Consider the following 27,442-nt stretch of genomic DNA (forward strand, 5'->3'; position numbering starts at 1 on the left):
CCGCACTCAGCAATATTCCAGCTATAAGACGGCGGTCTGTAAAATAATCGAGTCTGGATCAGACAATCCAGTGATTGACATCATTAGCATCGCTCCACGCACGTGGGATCGATGACATGCATCAACCAAGTCAGCGAGCCTGACCACCCGATCCCGTTAGTCGCCTTTTACGACAAGCATAGTCACCTTTTACAGCAAGCATGGGTTGCTGAAGACCTATTCTACCCCGGAATCTTCACGGGTCATCTGTATGACAAGAACAGATGGTGACGGTTTAGTTCATTGGTTTCATATGACTCGATTATTTACAGACCGCCGTCATATAGCTGGAATATTGCCGAGTGCGGCGTAAAACAACAACAAAACTCAATCTCTTTGCCGCCGCCTGCAACACCTTAATGCTTTCCCAACCGTCTGTCACGAACTCGCCTGCCTGCCTGCCTTCCTATCCTCTGATATGTCCTCGAACCTGGGCAATCTTACTCTGACCTTCACAGTAGCCGTCCTTGCCTCTGCTAGAGTCCTCTCCAGAGCCACATTGCTCTCTTGAAGGCTCGCTTCCAGGGATGATGAACTTAGTATCTCTGGAACAGGCGCTCTGATGACAGTGCTGATAGGTCGGTTGCTCTTCTGTTCCTGCTTGGCCACTTGTTTGGTCCGACCTCTACACCCTCGTGGCCTCCACTTTTGCCAGGACAGGGCAATGGTCGCAGGGTCAATGAAGTTCTCATTCGTCTCCATAGTTATCTCTGCCCCCGAACAGAACTGTCGCATTAATCACTCTCATCATCAGATGCACATTTGCGGCATGGAATTTGAGTGCTCTTTTCGTTGATTTAGATGTTCGGCAACCACTCTGAGCGCAGGCAAAGTGCTTCTGAAATCTCAGATGCACCTGCGCCCAGTGAGCATCGAGGTGGTGTTTCTCCTTGTAGTTTCCTTCCTTGCACACAGGGCAGGTCATGCCTGGACGAAATTTAATGGAATTTGTCCCTGGCCCCCTCAATGTCTCCGTCTTACCCCAACTCCCTGTTGTCTACCTTGATTTCAAAGACTTCCATAGTCCTGTTAGAATATTAGGGATAAATCTATTGTATCATATTGACACAATCCAGCATCAATAAAAACATTTCAATACTATAAGTTATAATTCCTAGGTTTGGTCCATTACCAAAAATATCTCGTAATTATTTAATCAAAATAGATACACAAAGGTTTAGTGGGGAAAGCTTCCGACAAGCACAAATTTTAAATCTCCCACCAACACCTTGATGGTACTATCTTGACAAATTAACGTTTCCATCATCTACTTATATGTACAATGCAACCAACATGCATCTCCACTTACGATGTAGTAAACAAGCTCAAATCTTTCATAAATCTATAAACAGATTAAAAGAACAGGCAAGGCAAATAAGGTCAGCATCTTTACTGCGGCCATTCCTTAAATTTGCAAGTTTATTTTATGTAATTGTGTCTATTAGAAATAATGTGTATTTGATTTTGTCATAACTCTTTCATTATATTTCTTAACAGGTACACCAAGTTGGCGGATCATTTCCCTCGTATGGCATCAATCTATCAATATCTACCACCCGAGGTGTATTGTTTCGACCATTTTGGATCCTAAAGGTAATGTCATCAATTTTCTTTGTCCTGACCCAACCTTTTTTCCAACAAGTGACACATTTCTTCCGTTTTGACATAATCTTGTTTGGGTTGTAAAACCAAACAGGTTGACCAACTCGCAGGTTTGATTGCTTTGAATGTTTCAGGTGGGAACGCGCGGTTGTAAAAGCATGATCAAACTTTTCCTGCAAGTCAGAAACATAAGTCATCAACCCATGTTGGTCGAGTTAGGGTTCCCTGTCAATAAATGAACGGGAAATCGTACATCCCTACCAAGTAAGTACTAGCTCATTTGGCCTGAAGTGAGTAGATTCAAATGTTTCGATGACCTATAAGCAGCCATTACAAATGGAAGGTGTTAAATGCCATGTTCTGGGTTTCCCATCCGCATAAATGCTTAACATGAAGCTCAGTGTGCTATTGAACTGCTCGACCTGACCATTAGCTTGACGTCTGAGAGCTTCGGTTCTCGTTTTTACCACTCCCTGCAATTTGCACATCTCTTGGAAAAGACGAGCTTAATATTGTCTCCCTTGACCGCTGTGCAGCAAAGCTAGAGCACCAAATCGGCACACCCATTCCTCAACAATCTTTGCGGCTATTGTTTTTGCCTCAATGTTTGGCACTGCATATGCCTCCGTCCATTTTGTGAATGCATCCGTGACAACCACAATGAATCGGTTCCCCGACTTAGTGCATTCAAGTGGACCCATTATGTCAGCCGTGAGACGCTCCATGGGAGATCCGGTTACATATTCCTTCATGGGCGCTCAGCATTTTGCTGGATGTTTTCTAGCCACACATTTATCACACTGACGACAATAATTCTTAACATCATGCTTCATTCTAACGTAGTAGTATGACTGCTGGATCTTGCCATGGGTGCGATTGACACCTTGGTGTCCACCCATCAGGCTATCATGGTGGTGCGATATTATCGACTGACGGTTTGTTTCAGGCGCAATGATTTGCCAATGCCATCTTTTTCCCTCACTGTTCTCAAATTTGCGATGCAAAACACCATTTCTGAGAGAAAATCAGTTAAACTCATCACATAATGCTTTACATACTTCAGAATTACCTAAGATTTCTTCCCAATCAGGCCTAATATTTGCCTCGTTAGCCTTGTGATTGAGATCCCAGGGTCATCCATTTGCAATGTTTTCCTTTGTTCTTGGTTAATGTCAAACTTTTGTTTTGCAGATTGTGATCTGGTGATTGCCCCACATAATGAGGATGTGACATTGTCTTCAACTGATGGAGGATCACAGCAAGTACCATCTTCTCTCTTGCACTGGGAACATGGACCTGGAGGTTTCTGACTGAGGGCGTCAGCGTTCCAGTGAGCTCGCCCAGGACGATGTACCTCATGGAAGTCGTAGTTGCCCAATTCATCAAGCCAACTAGCCATTTGATTTACAGGCTTCTTTATCTTTTTAGCCCAGGCTACTGCTGTATTATTAGTTCAGATGATCACAGGTCTTCGGAATACATATGGATGCCAGTGCCTACAAGCAGTGACAACTGCTAAGAGTTCATGCCTTGTTACACAGTAATTTCTCTCTGCAGGTGAGAAGGTCTTGTTTAGATATCCCAGCACAACCTCGTGGCCTTTCTGCTCTTGAGATAATACTGCTCCAAGCCCCTCAACTGAAGCATCAGTATCGATCGTCAACTGACTGTCAACTCGAGGATATCCTGGTATAGGAGCTGATATGAGTGATTGCTTTAGCTGCATGAATGCAACATCAGCTTGGTCGCTCCACTCAAAATCAACTGAATGACTGGTGAAAGAGGTCTTGCTATTTTGGCAAAAATCTTTAGGTACCGCCAATAGTAATCGACAAATCCAAGGAACCTGAGGATGTCTTTCCTACACTTTGGGGTTGGCCAGGTTTGTACAGCCTCTATCTTATCTGTTTGAGTGTGGATGCCTTGTGAGGAAATGACATGTCCTAAGAAATTGACTTGTGTCTGAAAGAGGTGACATTTCTTTGGCTTTAGCTTCAAGACGTGCTTGAGTTTGCTCAAAATTGGTACCAAAGACGGTTATTTCATCTAGAAAACATAGACATTCAATCCACTGCATACCTCTTAAGACAGTCTCCACTAGGTGCGTTGCATAAACCAAATGTCATAACAGTCCACTCGTACAAGCCTGATCTTGTCACAAAATTTGTTTTTTCTCGGTCTTTGGGATGCATCTCTACCTGCCAGTATCCTGCTTGAAGATCCATCGTGCAGAAAAGTTTTGCTACTTCGAGACTGTCGATACAGTCATCTACTCTTGGCAACGGATAGGCATCTCTTTTGCTCAAACAAGTTAGAGCGCGGAAATTGCAGCAAAATCAGTAACGGCCATCAGGACGTTGCACTAAGACTGTAAGAGATGCCCATTGACTAGTAGAATGAGTTTTCACCCCTTGGTCTAACATGCAGGCAATCTAAAGTTATAAGTACCATGCTATTCTATTGTATGTGTATGTGAATGTCTGGATTTGTATCAAGTATATGAATTAAATAACATACAACGGTCCACCTTTAGAATTCAGACGTCCCTTTAACAAAATTATCGTAGCGCTAAGGTTATCGCAACTCACATACTTTGACTAACGACCGTCGTTTTGCGCTACAATACGAACGGGGACCTTGCACCTCAAAGTTTACAATCACTGTCCCACTAGTATGACGAATGCATGAATTATTACGCCACAGTCCCATTAGAAAAACGAATGTATGAACGGTTATCATTGTTATACTTAAGGGTTCTTTTCTTGTATGATTGGCAGGACACCCATCCTTCCTTCCCCCGATGTCAGGTCAACACAGACAGTGTTGGAATATTGGTGGGAACCCTGTTTTACTGAGGGGCCCTGGAAAACAGCACCTAACCCACCTGTGATTATGATCAGTTACGATGAAGCACGCGCTAATTCCCATGGATGTGGACACACCCACCCTGCTTCTTTTTCAAGAAGATCAACACAGCGTGAATGTAGTAACTGTCGTCATAACAACATGTTCAATGGATGTACGTAGCCATGGACAGACTTGTTGGTTTCTTCGAGGGACATTTAAAGCACTCCCTCAGCAGTTGTCCATTGATTCGTATTTTCTATGTATATATGTTGATGTTGCTTTCATTAAGCTGATTCATTGAACTGACTTTTTGTCTCATGACTTATCTCAACTCCAATAGTTGGTTGGTTGGTTTGTTGTTTAACGCCGCACTCAGCAATATTCCAGCTATATGACGGCGGTCTGTAAATAATCGAGTCTGGACCAGACAATCCAGTGATCAATATCATGAGCATCGATGACATGCATCAACCAAGTCAGTGAGCCTGACCACCCGATCCTGTTAGTCGCCTTTTACGACAAGCATGGCAAGTATGGTCAACTCCAATAGAGAGCCAAACCGAGGGTAGAGGCTGAGTTGAGATGTAACATTGTCTGTCATTTCTGTGCTCGTGCTAGTTGAACAAGTTTCAGAGTTCTTTCTTTGCAAAACACTACTTTAATTTGACAAAATTGTAATTTTGCTGGTTTTAAATCCAAGAAAAAAAAGAAAAAAATGATCGTTTGTTTTTAAAACCAGAAAAAATAAAAATTTTGAGGAGGAGGAAATTGTGGTGGTGGAGGTTTTCACTCTATAGGAGTTGAGATAAGTCATGAGACAAAGTGTCCTGTCAGAAGAAAGATGGCGACCCATCAGTGCCTGTGCAGCACAGCAAATATGTGGGTGAGGAGGTAGTCTTTCACGATCCTACGGCCCTTTTCAGGGTTACCCAACTGTCCCGAAAGAACACTTTGAAAATTTCAAAAAAAACCCCCCAAAACCAAAAAGAACCCCAACCCTCCTCGCCATCTTGGATGGTTACCAGGGTACCCCATGGCACTAGGGTACACCCCTACACTACTCGTATGGAAGGATTTAGCCAAATCCCGAAGAATTTGTACAACATAACCAATTCATTATTGTTAATTGTATTTATGTTTCTGGAGAGGCATTCAAATAGGTCTGTGGCTTGTTTGCCAATCCAGATTCAGATTTGTTTTGAAAATAAGTATGTTTAGAACAAACTATGGTGATATAAGTGGTAATAATTCCTGGGCGAGTGAACTCGGACTGCATGATCTACTTAAAAATGTAATGCTTTTTCTAAACTAAACTGTATCAAATGTATTTTTTCTGGCATCCTATGTGATTAAAAAATATATTTGATTTCTCTTTTGAAATAATTTAACGTGATCTAAGATGAAATGTATTAAATCATTCACTCACTCATTTCTTGTAAATTATGAAATTAATTACTTACAATGATTTTTTTAAAAACAAGTTGCAATTTATTGATTAAGACTAAGAACCTCAATCCGCTCGCGTTTGGACAGCGTAACCAATGATCTACTGATTTGTTTATGAATCCCAAAGAAAACGAACACCACAAGACTAAGTCGATAGTTTGTTGAATGTTACTTCGTGAATGTACCAATTGCGTAACACCGTCCCTGAGCACAGACCTAAAGGTATCAACCCGCATCGTCTAATTTTCCAAAACAGGTAAAAAGTAGCTATTGGACATAGTCAGGGATGAGTGACTTTGCTGGTAGGCATGTGGATCAATCTATTTTACTGTGAACAGGGATGCACGAAATTAAAACAAGACAACTTTTCTAGCATAATGTTTTGGTCTATCTTAGCACTTTAAAAGAGCATATTCGACACAGACCCTTCACTGTTCACGACAAGCATGAAATTCAAGAATTATTTGCTACAGACTCTTTACTGTTCATAAGAAGCATTATATTCAACAATTATTCCACATGGACTCTTTACTATTCACAACAAGTTTAAGTTTCAGCTGTACTGACAGAAATGTTAGAAAAATGCCTTTTTAAACAAGATGAAATGTTTCACAGACAGATGATAATGACTACCGATCTACCTACCCGTGGTTAGAAGTATTTCAGTTACAAGTGTTCTATTGATAATGTTTCTATTCTGAACAACATAAGTTCCTGTGACATTGAATAAGATTTAATGCAAAGTTATGTTTTTTACCAAATCTGAAACAATTTCGGTTTGCAACAGATAAAAGACTCCTGTTAGTGCTCAAATGGTTTAATTTGCCATACTGACTGCAGAAAATGCGTGATTTCATAAAAAAACATGAACATGCCAAAATGTCAATTTACAAATCAATAGCGTGTGTGTCAACCTCTGGTTGCGATGCATCTTCGACTCATGGAATGGACCAGGCGTCGCACAAAGTCCTGTGGGATATCTGTCCATATCTGCTGGATCATGTTTCGAAGTTCCTGGAGTGTCTGTGGAACACGTGGTTGACGTCGAAGGCGCCGATCCATCTCATCCCACATGTGCTCGATTGGTGAGAGATCAGGGGAGCGAGCCGGGCAGGGAATGACATTCACGTTGTTTTTGTTGAAGAGAATCCTGAACAAGTCGAGCAATATGAGGCCGGGCGTTGTCATGTTGAAAGGTAACGCCTGGGCCGTGACGACGCAAAAAACGGTAGAACAACAGGGCCGATGATCTCGTCGCGGTAGCGCTGTCCATTGAGATTTCCCTCTACCACTTTCAAACGGGTCCTCAGTCTTGCTGTCATCCCATCTCATACCATAACGCTGCCGCCCCCGAAACGATCTTCTTCCATGACACAATGATTGACGTAACGTTCACCTCGACGTCGGTACACTCGAATCCGTCCATCGCTGTTGCTGTGGTGAAAACGAGACTCGTCAGTGAAAAGAACTTGTCCCCACTGCATGGCCGTCCAGCGGAGAAGCTGTCTGCACCACTGTAGACATGCTTGACGGTAGTTTCCTGTCAAAATGGGACGTCTGGCGGGTCTTCTGGCAACAATCCCTGCACATTTGAGGCGACGACGTACGGTTGGTGAAGATTTCCGTCGAAGGCCAGGGATGCTTCTTGCAGTCACGGTTGCTGGCTGGAATCGATTTCGTAGGTGTGTTGTTTGAATCCAGTTGTCTTGTCGATTATTGGATACGCGTGGCCTGCCACTCCGAGGATGGTCTCTGACTGCATTCGTTTGTCAGAGACCAAATGGTGTTTCTGTTGACGTTAAATTGTATTGCATAATCACGTTGACTCGATCCTGCTTCAAGCATACCAATGGCTCGAAGACGCTCATTTTCAGACAGGCGTGGCATTTCGTAATGTTGAATAATTGCGTAATTTTTTTGTTTAACTGAGTGGTTGTTGTCAGCACGATGCTAAACAATGCATATGGCATCCCGTTAACGCACATGTTTTTATACCCTTTTTTGGGCAGTGAAATGCATAGGGGTTGCATAAAAGTCACCTTTTGCATTGAATGCATGCATTTCTGTAGCAGTTGCGTTTTTGTGACTCGATTCCATACATGTACTACGATATTGAAAACCAAACTAATACACTAAAATATTGTTGTCACAGGAACTTTTGTTTTTGAGTATATTACCTGCCTTTTCTCTCGATATTGTCAAACTATCTTATTTCACTTACATTTTTTCATGGAAAAAAACAACTTCCAATTATTCTTATTCCATTACTAAGAATTTGAATAAGTACACGGCTTTATTAATCTCCATCTCAAGGTGTCCCTATCCCAACACCACAATGCCCATCGATAGTCTCTCCCAGACAGATCCGGGGTCAAATAGGTCTTCAGCAAGCCATGCTTGCCATAAAAGGCGACTTTGCGTTTAAGAGGCGACTAACGGGATCGGGTGGTCTGACTCGCCTACTTGGTTGATGCCTGTCATCGATCCGAATTGCGTGGATCAATGCGCATGATATTAATCACTGGATTGTCTTGTCCAGACTCGATTATTTGCAGAGCCAACCAACCAACCCAGACATATTATACAGTCAGTGACGACGCGGAATACACTGAGCCATTGAGCCATCACTCCTGCATGGTTAGACAACCCAGACATTGTGCCTGTCCCTTGTGACACTAGTTGATTGGAGAATATATTGCCACTACAATAGCCCAAGTATGTCCCAATGTCCCAGTTCTCATAGGATTCCGGGGTAGAATAGGTCTTCAGCAACCCATACTTGCCGTAAGAGGTGACTATGCTTGTCGTAAAAGGCGACTAACGGGATCGGGTGGTCAGGCTCGCTAACTTGGTTGATGCATGTCATCAATCCCAAATGCGTGGATCGATGCTCATGATATTAATCAGTGGATTGTCTGGTCCAGACTCGTTTATTTACAGACCGCCGTCATATAGCTGGAATATTGCTGAGTGCGGCGTTAAACAACAAACAAACCAACCAACCAATCATAGGACTGCTGGCCGTGTGATTGTAATTTATATTTACCATCAAATTTACCAGTTACATGTATCTCATAACATGTAGTTGTCATAATGAACATAGTATTACGATATTATGGTCAAGAATACGGTCCGGTACCAATCAACGATATACTGTATGGAAACATGTATATGCAAACAATAAACAAGCATTTATTGGTTTTTCCGTTGGATATACCAAATATACAAAATTGTATTTTGTTATATACAACATATACAATAAGGTATAATTTGGATATATTGGAATTTTTCCTTGTGTTTCATCAGGCTTCGAGAGATTGCATTTGTTGTCGAGTCCCGTCACAGCTGGTGAGATTACGCCACTCGTCGTTGGGTTGAAGCGCTGTACGCAATCTCTGAATAGAAACATTTAATCAGCCCTTTACATTAAAACGTCTTACGGATTTCTTCTTGACAAATAGATGTCCAAATATATATCCACGAATCAATTTTGTGTTACAGTATTTACCCTAGGTGCTTGCTAAACAGTACACAATTCATCAGTTAGATAAACACCTGTGACTACTTTTATTCATAGACCCGTGAAGATCCTGGGTAGTATTGGTCTTCAGCAACCCATGCCTGCCGTAAAAGGTGACTCTGCTTGTTTTAAGAAGCGACTAAAGGGATCGGGTGGTCAGGCTCGCTGACTTGGTTGATGCATGACATCGATCCCAATTGCCTTCATCGATGCTCGACCCGTGAGGATTCCGGGGTACAATAGGTCTTCAGCAACCCATGCTTGCCGTAAAAGGTGACTATGCTTATCGTAAAAGGCGACTAACGGGATCAGGTGGTCAGGCTCGCTGACTTGGTTGATGCATGTCATCGATCCCAATTGGGTGGATCGATGCTCATGATATCAGTCACTGGATTGTCTGGTCCAGACTGGATTATTTTGACCGCCGTCAAATAGCTTGAATATTGCTGAGTGCGGCGTTAAACAAGCCAGCAAACCAATCATCGATGCTCATGATATCCATCACTGGATTGTGTGGTCCAGGCTCGATTATTTACAGACCGCCGTCATATAGCTGGAATATTGCTGAGTGCGGCGTTAAAGGACAAACAAACAAACAAACAAAACATTTATTCACATACCTCCCTTAGCGTAGAACCAGGCGTGTGGTACAGGGTCCAGATGAAAACTATGGGCAGCTGAATTATGGAAATGCTTGATATCACCCATCCGACTCCTGTTGCCCAGGTAGGGTAGATGTAGTCTCCATACTTAGGGGGCCGGTAGGAGTAGATGGAGTAGCAGAAGATGGCCTGATGAAAGAAGCAAATATAATGTGATGTAGATAGTTTGCTAATTGCCCTTTGTATAGTTTTACTATCATTAAGCTGAAAGAGAACACCCTTACATACATGTAGCCTGCAATGTTCTGTGAACATTTAGCTGATAACCATCGGTACATAACCATTGAGCAGGATGATTAACCTGGCAATATGTTTCTTCGATTAGTATCATAATTAGTTACTAATCCACCGTGGATATAATCATGGCAGATGTTGCGTATAACGAAGCTAAACCCACCCTCTACAATAAGTATTGAGCTGAGTACTGAGGTTTGATATTACAAAACATTGTGAAGATCCTCCCGTGCTTGTGTTCCCTTTTATAAATGATACGGTAGAAAAAAAACCACTCGTTGCATTTGACTTGTAGATTACTCAATACCAAAAGTTTGATGTTAACAATGTGTCACAGCCTTACCTTATTGTCCCCCTATGAGAGAATGTAAGACCACATCATTCAAAGTACGTTTATTTCTACCAAAGCTTTAATCGTAGTATACTTGTAATCCTTATTGTTGGCTTAACTTTCAAACAATCACCTGTAGCCAGAGGGATGGTATACATCCTGCTGGAGTACCATATGTAGGTAGCAAAAGTACCATAAGTCCCCATGGTACCTAGTATGGTGACCTACCTTTGGTTGTTGGTGATCTTTAGCCCATTTTTAATTTGTATTGTTATGAATAGTTCAAATGTTTATAATGACATGCTAGTTTTAAATATACGTCTGTGATAATCTAGTTATTTTACTGTCCTTTGTCGACAGGTTTTATAGTTCAGTTGTGTGTTTCATTAATATATAACTTGATTTAGTCACGATATGGCTGAAATATTGCCGATGTGACTATAAACAATAACTCACTCACTCACACAGCCTTACCAACAGCAGAACTGGACACACATATTTGACAGACAGCATCATGGCTCGGGGGACTGTCTTTCCCCACATAAGAATGATATCCCGTTTCAGTCTATCTAAACCTGAAACACACGAACCCAAATATGACATAGACTTTTCTTGTGAGAAGTAAATAAGCACCGTCATCTTCAATGTTAAATGAATATCGCAATTATTGTTTTAATTAATGATAAGGTAATAAATGTTATCAAGCAAGAACAGTAGTTACTGATTCTTTGCTATCTATGTTGCTAAACATCCATGTTTTTTGCATTACACATGTTGTTTGTGATTAGATATTTAGATCAAAATATTTTGTTTTCATAAGGTGACGGTTTGTTGGTTTGTTGTTTAACGCCGCACTCAGCGTGACGGACAAACTCTACATTACATGTCTTGAAAAGCTGATAAAATGCAATGCTCTTGAATCTTGTTGCAACTATACCATACTCTATCGGGCAATTTATAACTCATTTAGATCATTAAAGATCTCAAAAGCTGTAAAGATATTTTGCTAAGGCATTAATTTGACACATTTGAATGATCAACAGCTTAAGCTTACATTATCACATTATCTAAATCATTGTAAGAATAAAGTATACACATTCTTACCATAACACCAACTCACAACAAAACATTCCAGCATTGCAAATACAGCTACGGCAGGGAAGTAGGTATACCAGTCGACCAGTGTCACAATGTAGATTCCACCCTAAGACATTCATGCATGTATACAATGTCTGCAATAAACGGCTGACAATACAACGAACCCAGATATTCGATACGATGCATTGATATACCCTATTCACGATGTGACACCAGACGCTATTATGGAGCATAGATGCGTTGGCATTTTCTAATTTATACAGCAGAAAAATCCTAAGCATACATCAATATTCAAGTTTATGATACCATTAAGGGACACACCAGATAAGATAGCAAATATAGTTATCATTTTGGATAACTTGCATACGAAGATCTGCGGATATTTTGGTGCCAATGGTTCCAGTTGTTCCATACCTGGGTGGTGCAGGGAAGGGCAAACAAGAAGTTGCTCAACAGGATTACAAAAATGACAACCCAGCGTCGCTTTGCTAGTCCATGGAAAATGTCTTCAACGGCTGCAATCATTATCACCAACCCTGGTAACTGTGGAGCGAACGGTTCAGGAAACTGTTATATTACCAGGATCAGATTCAAATTGAGTCATGTTGTTCCAGATTTTAATGAGTGCAAGGATAATAGGTCACGGATGCCCTAGTGCATAACATTGTACGACACCGACACGAATATGATTATCTATTACCGAAGCAACTATGCGGTTTTGAGGACGTAACATTACTCAAACATTTTTTATGTAAAAAGTACAAGAAGGGTGGAAGAATTTGATGACGTGTTGTAAGTCAAGAAACCAAGTTGGTTTGGTCTGTTTTTTTATGCCACACTCAGCAATATTCCAGCTATATGACGGCGGTTTGTAAATAATCGAGTCTGGACCAGACAATCCATTGATTGATATGATGAGCATCGATCCACGCAATTGGGATCGCTGACATGCTTCAACCAAGTCAGTGAGTCTGACCACCCGATCCCGTTAGTCGCCATTTACGGCAAGTCGATCCCAATTGCGTGGATCGATGATCATGATATCAATCACTGGATTGTCTGGTCCAGACTCGATTATTTACAGACCGCCGTCATATAGCTGGAATATTGCTTAGTGCGGCGTTAAACAACCAACCAACCAACCATTGGACTTGGCGTGATGTCGTCGAGTCGAAATCATTTTTTGTCCTCATTCTGTCATTCGAATATACTTCATGTACTTTATACATGAAACAGATATGATTTAATATATATCCTTTAATGTCCACATGGTGCCCTCTCCTCGTTTGCCCATCCCATACTGAGCAAACAGATTAGCACCATGTGAGTTAATGGTAACGTTCTGCCGATTGACTATATTGAGAGTATTACTCTATCTTTCTCTTGTAACCAGCATGCCATGCAATGACAAGGATAAGACATAACAAGGACACTAAAGACTGTGAGCGTTACAAATCAGTCAAAGTTAGATGCCCTTCGGAGATTGAGTGAAGCTTTCTGCTCGGAGGTGACGGAGTCACTCATTGTATGAGATTGTCGGGTGCATGAAAGGTGCGGTTGTGTGTGTGTTTGCTTGTTTGTTGTAAACACCGCACTCAGCAATATTCCAGCTATATGACGGCGCTCTGTAAATAATCGAGTCTGGACCAGACAATCCAGTGACTAAGATCATCGTAATTGGGTGGGTGAGTGAGTTTGGTTTTACACCGCTTTTAGCAATATTCCAGCAATATCACGGCGGGGGGCGCCAGATCATCGTAATTGGGATACGATGACATGCATCAACCAAGTCAGTGAACCTGACCACCCGATCCCGTTAGACGCCTCTTACAAGCATAGTCGCCTTTTACGACAAGCATGGGTTGCTGAGGACCTATTCTACCCGTGAATCGTGAAGGCGCAGTCATCTAGTGCGAATTCTTTTAACAAATATCTTGATATGTGTTATAATAATAATGTCAATCACCACATGAACGAGTTGAAATATACTCCATAAGAATATGTGTATTAACGATTAATAAAATATCATCATTATAATACCAAGCAAAATAAAAAAATTAAGAATTCTGTATTTACATATTAAAATCAATCGTTCGTTTAAATTTCTTTGTTTTATGTTTACACACCTAAGCAGGTGTTTGTAACTTTGTTGTGTATTTACATACCTAAAACAGTTGTTTGTTACTTTGTTGTGTATTTACATACCGAAAGCAGTTGTTTGTAACTTTGTGGTGTATTTACATACCTAAAGCAGTTGTTTGTAACTTTGTTGTGTATTTACATACCTAAAACAGTTGTTTTTAACTTTGTTGTGTATTTACATACCTAAAACAGTTGTGTGTTACTTTGTTGTGTATTTACATACCTAAAGCAGTTGTTTGTTACTTTGTTGTGTATTTACATACCTAAAGCAGTTGTTTGTTACTTTGTTGTGTATTTACATACCTAAAGCAGTTGTTTGTAACTTTGTTGTTAATTTACATACCTAAAACAGTTGTTTGTTACTTTGTTGTGTCCAGCCATAGTAATGATGTTTCCCATAGCTATGTTCAGGGAATATAGTGCCAGGCTGCAGGCCTCCACCCACATCTGCACAAATCAAAGAAAATGTCATTATTTTGATCGTCGGTCTGACGTTCGGCCAACGTTGGCTAAATATCGTTAGGACAACGTATCCTTGCCAACGATATTTAGCTTACGCTCAAAACAACGTTCGCCCAACGTCGATAGCCATTGTTGGCCCAACGTAAGTGATAATTAACATTGCCCAACGTTAGAATAACGTCTGTTTTATTCCTCAATACCTCCCAGGCAGCCTGAAATGTTTGTACCAATCCAGTTAGGGTATCACGTAGCAAGCGATATGTTCTGCAAGATGAATTGACTTTTAACTCTATCAGCTAAACTCTCTTGGCAAGGGACCTCTGGATTGTTTGATGTAGGGCCAAGACAACTTTCAAAGCTATGTGCATATTGTTCACAAATGTATCAATACTGTTAAAAGATATCTGATTATCCAAAGAAAATGACAAATTAAAAAACAAAAACATCAGACAAAACGCCCTGAACAAAGCCTGACATAATGATGTGAAACAATTCAATTGTTCTTGGCCTGATCCGGGGGCACGGGTGGCTCAGTCGTCTAAGGCGCCGCGATTCGCTGTGCAGAGCTGCTTCCCTTGGGCACGCCAGAAACCTATGATTGTGGGTTCGAATCCCGGTTCGCCCCAATTATGTTTCTAGGTTTATCAGCACAATACCCGTGCTCGTGGGTTTCACCGAAGTGGTAAACGTCTGAGACCTGCATCACTTGGGCTTTCCTCTCTCATTAAGCTGATATAACTGGGATACTGTTAAAAGCGGCGTTACACCCAACTCACTCACTCTTGGCCAGTACGTTCAACAGTGAGGGCAAGATTGATGCATCTGATGTTCCATGATACCATGATTTCCATGATTTCTGGATTGTCTGGTCCAGAATCGATTATTCACAGACCGCCGTCATATAGCTGGAATATTGTTGAGTGCGGCGTTAAACAACAAACCAAAACCAAACATTTAAGAATATTTGTTCATTTGAGGTTTTGCTCTGGCAAATTACCTTTACTATTAGCTACATATGGTGACAATACTGTGTTTCTGTCGAATTTTACTATAAAAAAAATGATAGATCAGTGGTAAACGTCTGAGACCTGCATCACTTTGGGCTTTCCTCCCACATTAAGGTGACACGCCGTGATATAACTGGAATACTGTAAAAAGCGGCGATAAACCCAACTCACTCACTCACTTATTCACTCCCTCACTCATGCATTCTGCGTGAAATGGGGACTAGTTATCTCAGAAACTACTGAAGTTACAAGATGAAAGTGTGCATGCGTCGCTATAAGATACTTGTCAAGTTCGAAAATGTGTCCTGTAAATTAGAGTTCTGGGGCTCTCACACTTTGCCGAGTTGCGTCACGAGTACGGACCCGAGCTGACTCGGGGGTACTCGTATAGAGCACGCAGCGAGGTCGTACTAAACTCGGGGCAACTCGGGTTACCTCGTACTGATCGTTTTGGAACTCAAAACAGGCAGGCCGCCAGCCAACTCCCAGTTAACTCGTAACAAACTCGTAACACACTCGTCCTACTCGAAGTACCCTTGTGACCACCCCTGGTGCTCGTACAGAACTCGTATGAGGATCGTCTGCAAAATGTATTGCCGAGTCTAAAACGAGCTGTACGAGTGTAATTCCCGCCGAATTATTTAGCAGCTCGTCGCCACCTCGTACCAAGATCGTACCAAACTCGTACAGCTCGTATCGAGATCGTTGTGCTCGCATGCAACTCTTAATAGACTCATATTAGACTCCTATTTGACTCCTTTGGGGCTTATAACACACTAGTAGTCTGAAGACAAATAGAACCTGGAGGTCAATAATGCCAGATTGGCCCATGAGCCACCGCCTTCAGGCATGGGGCTCTAGGCAGATTAATATCACATTCAAACTTCTGAATGGAATACAATTTGCATAATTTGGTCGCCACATACGACAAGCAATGGAGTGCTGAGTACATATTCTCCCCCGGGTCCACACAGGGGAAGAGCGATTAGTGTTACCCAGCACTCATCACGTGGAAATAGCTCTTCATGAATGCGTGATGGCCTTGGAAATGCAAACGGGTTTAATTTTAAGGGTTGGTGATCTTATGCTTCGAGTACACTGAATCGAGCCCAGGAATCAAATTGTAGATCAGTTTCTTCTAAGTGTTTTCTTTTTGAACCAGGGCATTTTTATCGAGACAATGGGAGAAAGCGGTTCTGTACCCCTGCTCCACACCCACCATCGAGTATCAACAAGGACAGTGTCTTAATGTATTGGATATCCAAAATGCAAAACCCCGGGCTACAGGGGTGTTATACTCCAGCAAATATGACATGAATAGCTATATATGTCTAGTAAATTTATTGCCAAGTTGGTTCTGCCAATAACAATAATTTAGAGGCATAAAGAATTCAGCAGTCAGCATTACCTGATTGGCCCATGAGCCACCGCCCTCTGGCATATGACTCTAGGCAATATATTTATTTCAATATATATGTTTTGAAAAGACAAAGCAATACATGTGTGATAAATTTGATACATGCCTGTGCATAAATAAGCCGTAATACAGACAAGGCTTGGCGTGACCAGCCGATAGAACCGCTCCAATTCTACAACCCGTCCAGCTGAAGATAGGGTCAAAGTAGTGTGTTGGGCAAAGGAACACAGTTCCAGGAACCAGTGCCCAGGAACTACCAGACTCCCCTCCTCAACCGACACAGTGGAGCAATCCACGGCAAACGAGTGGCCCAATTCGGTCGCCTTTTACGACCAGCAATGGGGTGCTGAGGACACATTCATGTTTATCGTCCTGTTACTGAGCACTGATTCTACCGGTAAATAAACATGTTATATATTTCTTAATTATACTGTTTAAGTTTCAATTATACTGCTGGAACCATAGGAAAAACATACACTTTTTTTGCACTTTTCTTTCACTATATATACTAAACACATACTAGTATATCCCCATAACAATCTAGTTTCAAATGATTACTTTGATACTTCATCTTCATTGTTTGTGTGCTGTGTTTAATCCTTGTTGAAGATCATCATGTCTACTCCTGCCGATTTTAGGTACGGAGACGACATCTACCCTGCCTGGGCCATGGGACTTGGATGGATGATATCCTGTGCGTCACGCATGCCATTACCTATTGTATTCATCTGGACGGTTTACAAAACAGAGCCAAACACAATCATGGATGTGAGGTGACCTTTTGTATGGTGTAATTCGGAGTTCGAGTGCATGGTCGGTTCTCTGTGAGAATCTGTGACTTCGCTTTTTGTGTGCCATGGTATCCCAATGCTAATATTGCTGTCTGCGACGCTGAAATTCCCTCAATAATGATAGTTGATATGTTGTTTCCATCTGATGTCACCAGTAAAACGAGGCATCAGATAAAGGAAACTGTTGTATTTAGGGTGGATACATTGCTTTCAATTACGCTGGATTGTTGTGGGTAATCAGTTCTTGTAAGATAACCAATGCAGGCGTGGTTTTGGGAGTGTTAATGTACACTTTTAATAGTGTTTTCATCCTATTTCCTCATTTATAGATCGGTTTAATGTATATATTTAATCCAAAATAATTGCATTCACTGTTTATGTCTAATACATATAATTCTGTTTTTGTTTCCAGAAATTCGCTCTGACCCAAAATTTGCTTGGGTCTCTCGTCGTCTGCCTCAGATACTTTCTGAGGACACTATGGAAACAATGCTTTATTTCCATTTCATTGTACACGTTCATTCATACATATGGTCATGCAACATATTAAATCAAGTATTTGTTAAGGAAGTGAACGACTATCATTGTATTTTGTAAGTATCACTGATACATGTACACTGATGGTGACATAGCCTCAAACAACAACATCGACTACGAAACAAGCTTTTGTTCATATTGTAGTTGACGATGTAATAATATATGTTTGTTCTGGCATTATATTTATTGAATTGAAGATACTCAAGAATTTTTTAGATATTTTCAGCGGGACATTCACTCAATTTCTACTTCTTCGAATGTCAAGTGAATCGTTTTAAGGTCTCCATTTGTCTTAATAATGATAGGGTCTTCTATCACTTTGATTATTTTGGGTTTTTTAAATTTAAGACAATACCTCAGCAATATCATAGTGCTCACATTCGCATGGCAATTGTGTCAAATACACTGAGATACCAATGAAAAACATACTAATATTATCTGTTCACAATCAGCTATTGTCAAGTCGAGAATGTTCTGTCAACGAAACTCTATGGTATTCCAAATGCTCCTCACTATTCACTCAAACAAAACACAAACTAGTCCCCATTTTATTGTGTGCACTTGATATATGGATATGCATTCATCGTTTATTGTTCCATGTACGTTTTGGCAGGCAGGAACTTCTTTTTTTCCAATTGCCAACTTACAAAACTCAATCTTAGCCCGTCAACTACTGTAAGCCTAGGTGAAAGTGTAAGCGCTACATCAATCTAAGCGCTTGTGTCGATTTATGCAAACGCCTTCACGGCTGGCATAATCAATAATCACCATAATTTCATTTGATGTCTTCATGGCGATAAATGCCATACTCGAAAACAGGCACTTATATCTCAGATATGTTGTACCTAAAATTCCGCCACCCTTTTGGCATCGCTGATTGGTTACTCGGCAAATGAGTTGACCGATACCAGGCTCGCCCTCACACAAGACCATGTAACAACATCAAGTGAAGGCAGGAGAAATAACATTTTGATCACTTCCGTTGTAGTAATCCAATATTGAACAACTTTGACACAAAAAGATACCGACATTCGTGATCTCATTAGGAAGGTGTGGCCCTCATTGTCAATCATTTTGAAATGAATATTACACGGCAGAAAGAAAATCGTGCGGATGTGCCCTTTTCACAAACGGGCATGCTCTCCAGCCATTGGATAATACAATTACATGACTGACATTTGACAGTATATTCAAAATATCCGCGATCCATCATGCGCTACGGATCCCTGATATTTTATATACACAGCCTATCATCATTTAACTATAACGTACACTAACAATATCCGAGACAGTTTGGCAAGTTTTCTGAAGATTTTTGCCTAGTTTTTGAGTGCAGAGAGGGTCATCAACATTTGGAGGTCCAACGAAGACATATGTATGTAGACGAGCTGCCTGCGTCTCTGTTGATCATCCGTAAGGGCCTAACCTTCTGTAGCTTTTCATCTTTATTTAAAATGTACTTTATTTCCATAGGGGAGTACAACTGGAAAACTAATCCCCAACCGTCATGGCAACCAATCTGTGTAATTCATGTGTATCAAGTTTGAGCTCGTTTCAGGCAAGATTTTGTTTAACATCGATTATCTGCATTTGGATACTGTCACACCTATGTCAAATTTAGAAGTTAATAATTTGCAAGATGTGTTTAATTTAGGCACTTTTTATTGCCTAACTTTAGGATTGGTAAATTTTAGTTGAACAACATGCAAAACAGTTTGGGGATCAGGATTGAAGTTAGAATGTTGCATTTGCATATTCTGCCTGTGAAGTTTATCACTATATTTTATGTCACCAATTATCACTGTCTTTACAAATATTAAGCAGGTGGGAATTGTCGCAACGGTAAGGGGCCGCAAATGATTGAACTACCAGTAAAAAAAGGTCAATGCTGTCATGGCCAGAATTGAAAAGTACTCAACAACAGCATATGTGTTTTTTTCAGAATGGTTTTGAGGGGGAATTTTGTTATCTGACCTTTTGAGAATATGAACATGGCTTGGTCGTTCCAGAAACTGCTTGATAGGAATGTTTCTAAAGGGCTGTATATAAAGCGACACTAGGGCAATTCGAGGCCTTTTTCGACACGACTTGTATTAAATCTGCTTGTCATGCACAGATAGGATACCTATTTGGAAACACAGAATTTCTGCCAGCTTCGGACACTATTCTTGATTCAAGAATGGAGCCTCTTTCAAGACATTCAACAGTGACAACATTCTGAACATTCTAAAGTTCACTGTCACTTGGCTGGGATTTTGTGTGAAAACTAGATATTTTTTCAATGATGTTTTGGGGGCAAACACACTGTTTTCGTTTTAACTGTCTGAAGAATATTTATTGTTTTCAAGCATTTTCTGAACAAGAACATTGTTTGTGCATACCCGTGACCTTTGCTCATTGTTGTCCAAGAGTTTGTTATTAATCTTTCCAGAGTTGCGTCCCATGCTACATGTATTTATACAGAATTATGCCCCTTGCTCCATGCCTTTTAACATAGTGCATACTGCGTTATATGGTAACCAGTTTTCTCAGATACTACTGAAGCTGAAAGTTTATCTAAAAGACACTTAAGTCTGAGTTCGAAATTTGATGCCGGAAATGATCTTTTTTACATAGTTACGGGTCTTGATCCATGTGAGAGGGAATTTATTGATGTCATCCTCTATATTATGAGGAACACAGCGTTTCCGAGCATATGCGTACTCCTTTATCAGGTTCATTCACTTGAGATGAAGGAGTAAGTCACTTCTAAATACCATTCAAAGACTTGATGCTTCTTATTTTACTTAGCGCATTTTGTCTTCAATGGGAAAAAAAGCAGGTAGCAAAAGTACAGCAAGTCTTTTTGATCCCCAGTGTCGGGATCTGTCTTCAGCCTGTTTTTATCTTGTTTTACATGTTTTCAACTAGTTTTATATTAAATCTGTGATATTCTAGTTATTGTACTGTCCATCGATGAGAGGTTGTTATTAAGCGTACAGATATGTATTATTCATGTATAACTTCTCGACACGATATGGCTGAAATATTGCCGATGTGACGTTAAATATTAACTCACTCACTCACAACAATGAAGGGGATTCTTTATAAACATCCATGACCCCTAACAATGCAATAACAGCGATAATGATGTATTGTAGATTGTGTAAAAGAAACATTTTACATAGATAAGTGTTAAGAGCAACAAGAAAAGACAACTTGCTATCTACTACAGTCCGTTTGACTCCAAATGAGAACGATGAATTGCAAAATAACTCGAAATCCAAAAAAGTGTATGAAACATCAATACGGTACTTGACCATGAATATCCTTTTCCCAACAAAATCTGAATTTTGTTTAATATAAGACCCATGACGGATGAAGTTCTTTAAGAAACTATCATGTAATTTTGTATAGAAATGTGTACATGACACGTACCAAACCGTGGAAGGAACAGCGCAAGCACGGTCTGCACGTGCTACACAGTGACCGTGTTCATTCAATGACAAGATGCGCTACTCAGCAAATGTTAAACAGTTGATGTTGAATGTGTATGATTTCTTTAGAAGTGAAGCAGAAAGAGCAAAGCCTTTTTATGCAATTAATAAATTCTTGAAACGAGCTTCAAAAGCTCTTGGTATGTCCCCTCAGAAACTTAAAAATGTTGTTAGTCGACGAGATACAATTAGTCAGGCCAAGGAGGTAGGGAACATGTCAAAACCACGCAAGGTTGATACATTAGACAGTTTTCAGAGGGATCAAGTCAGACGTGCAATTGTTAAACTGCACTCAGAAAATAAGTACCTGTCCCTAAGAATTTTGAAGAAACACCTTGAAACTGACCATGATTTACGTGTTACAAAGTACAAACTATGGCAGGAAATAGGGCTGTGTTGTGTGAACGGTCTGACATTGTTCGTCTCCGAAATCATTACCTTCGTACCATCAAGCAGAAACGTGAAGAAGGATATGAGCCCGTCTTCTTAGATGAGACATGGGTAAATGCTTCACACACAGCTAGCAGTCAGTGGGTACCCAGTGGTGACTGTAAGGAGTCTGGTAGAAGGTTACCAATGGGAAAGGGTGAAAGACTCATAGTTCTCCATGCTGGTTCTGCTAGTCTGGATTCTCTCCCAGACTGTGACCTCGTCTTTAGAGCCAAGGCCAAAGACAACAGGGACTACCACACAGAAATGAACGGCAATGTATTTCTGGAGTGGGTGAAAGATAAATTAGTCCCTGCTTTGCCTACCAAGTCTCTCATTGTCATGGACAATGCACCGTATCATAGTGTGCAGGATCCAGAAAGCAAGACTCCAACCTCTAATAACCGTAAAGGAGACATGGTTACTTGGCTGCAACGGAGGAACTTTACCTTTCCTTCTCGAGCGACGAAACCACAGCTCTATGAAATCATCAAAACTATGAAACCTGACCCCGTGTATAAAGTTGACAGTTACATCAAGGGTCAGGGTCACGCTGTCTTACGACTGCCACCTTATCACTGCGACCTGAATCCAATCGAGTTGGTATGGGGCATCGTCAAGGGTGACGTTGGACGATCGAACACGTTCAAATAACGAGACGTTGAACAACTCGTAAAGGAATCCCTTGGTCGGGTAACAGTAGAAACATGGAGGCGTTGTGTGGCCACAGTCGTTGACGAGATAGAGCCACGTTATTGGTCACGAGATGGACTACGACCAGCAACAGTCCAACCTATAATAGAGGCAGTCGGTTCAGGCACAAGCAGTTCCGACGACGAGATCTATGGCATGAGCGAGTCAGATTGTGACTGAAATTATCATGAGACGGCCCCTCTAACGCTCTGTCATTTCCCCTACCACAGAACGTGCAGTGCATGCGCTGTGCCTTCCACGGTTTGTCCCCCCTACGTGTCATGTACACATTTCTATACAAAATTACATGATAGTTTCTTAAAGAACTTCATCCGTCATTGGTCTTAAAATAAACAAAATTCAGATTTTGTTGGGTACAGGGTATTCATGGTCAAGTACAGTATTGATGTTTCATACACTTTTCTGGATTTCGAGTTATTTTGCAATTCATCGTTCTCATTTGGAGTCAAACGGACTGTAAGAGAAAATGTCATTGTCTGATATCTATGGCCCAGTCGTCTAAGGCGCCACAATTCGCTGTGCAGAGTTGCGTTCCTGGGGCACGCCAGAAACCTATGATTGTGGGTTCGAATCCCGGTTCGCCCCGATTATGTTTCTAGGTTTGTAAACACCATACCCGTGCTCGCGGGTTTCACCGAAGTGCTAAACGTCTTAGACATGCATCACTTCGGGCTTTCCTCCCACATTAAGCTGACACGCCGCGATGTAACTTGGATAGTGTTAAAAGCGGTGTTAAACCTAACTCAATCACTCACTCTAATATCTGACGGAATTGATGTAATAAACAATCATCTTAACTGTATTTACGTCAAAGCATATTCTACACATTACTGTAGGCCTTCTTTTGTGTGGCCTTCAGGACAGACACTTATCACAATGAAATAAGATCATCTTTTTGCACAGTTGACACCAATTGCGACATAAGCAAACGGAGATAATAACTGATACATTTTGCAAAGTGGGTCTTTAAAATCAGTAATTTTAACAACAAATCTTCTGACACATATTTTACGTTCAGTACATTCATATATTTACTTATAAACATCCCCTCAAGAACGATATTCGTCAGCCTTCAAGAGATTGCATTGGTTGTAGAGTGTTCATGTCAAACGTCGCTCGTTGGCGCCACTGAACAGAAGGTTGAAGTGATGTCCGTAATTTCTGAATATAAGTATTTCTTCATGAAATTATATATACATAAACTTGAATATAATAGACATTTCTTATTCATAGGCATACATGTACAATAAGGATAAAACACAATCCTCAGTTATTGTATTAATTCTAGATGTTTCCAACATGGTATTTAACAAAATCAATCCATTAGTAAGACTTATTAGTGAGTGAATATTATTAATGAATAAATGTCTTTATATACCTCCTTTAGCGTAGAACCAGGCGACTGGTACAGGGTCCAGATGAAAACTATGGGCAGTTGTATTATGGAAATGCTTGATATCAGCCATCCGACTCCTGTTGCCCAGGTAGGGTAGATGTAGTCTCCATACTTAGGGGGCCGGTAGGAGTGAATGGAGTAGCAGAAGATGGCCTGTTAAAAGCGAATATAACGTGCTGTTGATAGTTTGCTCAGTGCCCTTGGTCTACCATTATTATGCTGAAAGAGAACATCCTCAAAGAAATTGACATAAAATGTCTTTGTATTCAATTATCTTTAGAAGTCAAAATGGCACTCATTTAATGTAAAATATATATTCCTCAGTAGTAATTGTTTTGATGGTAACAATTTTTCATAGCCTTACCAATAACAAAAGCGGGCACACATATTTGATAGACAGCATCATGGCTCGGGGGACCTTCTTTCCCCACATGGCACTGATATCTCGATTCAGTCTCTCTAAACCTAAGCACAAGCAACCAGATATGACATAAGCATTTGGTCTAAGCTGATAAAATATTAGGCATCTTTAAGGGGTATACAATATATTCTTCAAGTCGCAATTTACAGATGGAATAAAGGTCAAGACAGTATACATTGCCAACATTTATGAATAAGCAAGAGATAATAGATACTGTTGTTCAAACCCTTCTTAACTAAATTTGGAATATATTAGTTGATCATCCTATTTTTTAATAAGTTATCTGGTTACCTATTAGGAAAGGGCCATAAATGAGGTCATTTTTGTACGTCTAGAGCAGATGTCACTCTGAGGTCATGTAGGTTCCCCAATTGCATCCTAATTTGCGTTATCTAGCCTAGACTGCCTCAGTGATATAATACAAATCCTTTAGATCAATATTGAATTCAAAAGGTTCACATATGTTTTCTTGAGGCATGTGGTTGATCAACGTTTAGCTAGCATTAAGCCAATATTAGCAAATTTATCTCATTATTTGGATCAGTGGAAAAAACCAAACACGTTCTTACCATAACACCAACTAACAACAAAGCATTCCAGCATGGCAAATACTGCTACGGCAGGGAAGTAGGTATACCAGTCCACCAGAGTCACAATGTAAATTCCACCCTTAGAATCAAACATTCTTGTTTACATTGCCGTCAAAATAGGGCAGACAATACATTCTATGGTATGTACTGAAGCCACGATACGACACGCAGCATTTTGATACTTTATTCACGATAAGTTATGTACCTCAATTCTAGAGTACATGTGAGTTGATACATTCTAATTTTGATACACCAGTAACATGATCAGACTGAGTTCTTATTTTGTATACAAAAACCCAAAAGAACATGTCTCAGTATGCTTGAAAAGTACAAATAATTAAGCCGATTATGAAGAAATAATACATATTAATACAGAACAAAGCGTATGTGTCTTGTTAGATCTTTTCAACTTAGGACAAGCAAAGGTTCCTAGGGTCCAAGTCCAGATCGGAATCCCCACTGGAAAAGCTAGATAAGATTAGAACACTTTGTTAACATTTTTTATATCCAATGATCGATGGATCTTTTGGTGCAAATGGTTCCACTTGTTCTATACCTGTGTGGTGCAGGGAAGGGCAAAGAGGAAGTTGCTCAACAGGATTACACAAATGACAACCCATCGTCGCTTAGCTAGTCCACGAAATACGTCTTCAACGGCTGCAATCATTATCTCCAACCCTGGTAACTGTGAAGCGAACGGAATGGAAAACGTGTACAAGGTCAGTCTCAAATTCGTTCTTGGTCTTTTCATTCAAATGAAATGATTGTTATTATATCACAGATGCCCTAGTTCACTACATCCAAATAAGTACCAGCTTATGACGACTCTTTCATTTTTTAGACTTACTCGGCATTACTTGGTATCCATAGAATGTAGCGTTTTTCTTAGTTGGTTGTCTGAATTATACCATTTTCAATTTTCAGTTTTTTCCAAACTCAGTAACATGAGTTTTCCATTTTTAATCTCCCACTCCAATCTTGGTCAAAATATGTTCAAAACATTTGCTGCTGTCGCCCAACCACAGTGTAAGACAGTAAGCTATAAGCAACCTTATAATATAATTTACCATTGAGTCCACTTCAAGGGTCATCAATGCAAGGAAGGTCATTGCGGACCAAACGTGTGGCAGGGGGAGATACGCCATGACTTCGGGGTAGACAATAAAGGCTAGGTTGAAGCCTGAAATAAATTTATCCTAAAAGTTACAATGTACTAAAAAAATGAAACAGATGATAACACCACGTGAATTAGCACGTGAATGAATGTCGATATGAATGTACTCGTCCCTGGGAAACAATCTGTTCCTGTATTGTAAAATTCCTCCCTTGCATCGTTCATTTTCAAAAGACTCCGCCCGCCATTGCTCAGTCGCTGTGTTCGTCCACTTCCGAGTTTGCTTGATGGATCGCATGGCAAGGTCACTCTTTGAAACGTTCGTAAAATGTTACGCGTCGTTTATTGTAGGTGACTGTGAATGGCGTTTATGTCAAATGCCTATCATATGACATCAGTAAAACTGCGGTGTGCTGCTTTCTCTTCCTCCTTTTTATCTCCATCCATCAATGGGTGATTAGGGATGTTAAAGAAGTCTATTAGAAATTCGACTAAAAGACATAGAAATTGAAACCTCGAAATTGTAACGACAAAACCCCTTCTTTAATCTTCAGAAAGTTTAGTGTTCTGCTTTAGTTGTAAAACGCCAAGAACAAATTACTGCGTGATTGAGTCTGGAGATAAAAAATAGAAACAGATATGAGCCTGTGAATGAAATAACCCCCTCCCCATCAATCATCAGACTGGCATCAGTCCGGACAAGCACAAGCAGCAACACACACACACGTACATGCACGTCGCTATGTCATTGCAATAGTCTTGCACACGACGTTAAACCCCATTTCACCTCAAATGGGGGTCCACTACTTCTCTTTCACAATATGATCCAGTGACAATAGGGTTTTGAGGATTGAAAGTGTTGTAAAAATGTGTTATTGTTGGATGATTGTATTGTAAGTCGGTGATGATAAAAAACATTAGAATATGGAGGTGCAGAGACGAAACACATCTAACGAATTTAAAATTACCTGATGATTCGAAAGCTTCGACTGGAACCCCACGTAGGTAAGCAACATGTCCAATAATAGCAAAGAAGGCAAAACCAACAAAGATGAGGCAAAGCATATCGGCGATGCTAACAATCAGAACATCCCTTAAACAGAAAGTATTACATTCGGTGTAGCATAACTAAACTATTGACTATGCAATAATAAATACTTCAGTGCC

General features: G+C 40.5%; 1 protein-coding gene across 1 annotated transcript; it reads right to left on the reverse strand.

Moving 5' to 3' along the window:
- Window positions 1-417: 417 nt before the first annotated feature.
- On the reverse strand, window positions 418-27,371 carry LOC124142621 (sodium-dependent dopamine transporter-like). The gene is made up of 7 exons (XM_048386001.1): window positions 27,244-27,371; window positions 26,229-26,341; window positions 25,718-25,846; window positions 11,786-11,885; window positions 11,156-11,256; window positions 10,075-10,245; window positions 418-765 (listed from the first exon to the last, which is right to left on the reverse strand). Exons 1-7 carry the CDS (start codon window positions 27,338-27,340, stop codon window positions 418-420), a joined length of 1,059 nt encoding a protein of 352 aa, XP_048241958.1. The 5' UTR covers window positions 27,341-27,371.
- Between the last annotated feature and the right edge of the window lie 71 nt (window positions 27,372-27,442).

The sequence above is a fragment of the Haliotis rufescens genome, unplaced genomic scaffold (genome assembly GCF_023055435.1).
Source record: "Haliotis rufescens isolate VD_foot unplaced genomic scaffold, xgHalRufe1.0.p SCAF_10, whole genome shotgun sequence".
NCBI lineage: Eukaryota > Metazoa > Mollusca > Gastropoda > Lepetellida > Haliotidae > Haliotis > Haliotis rufescens.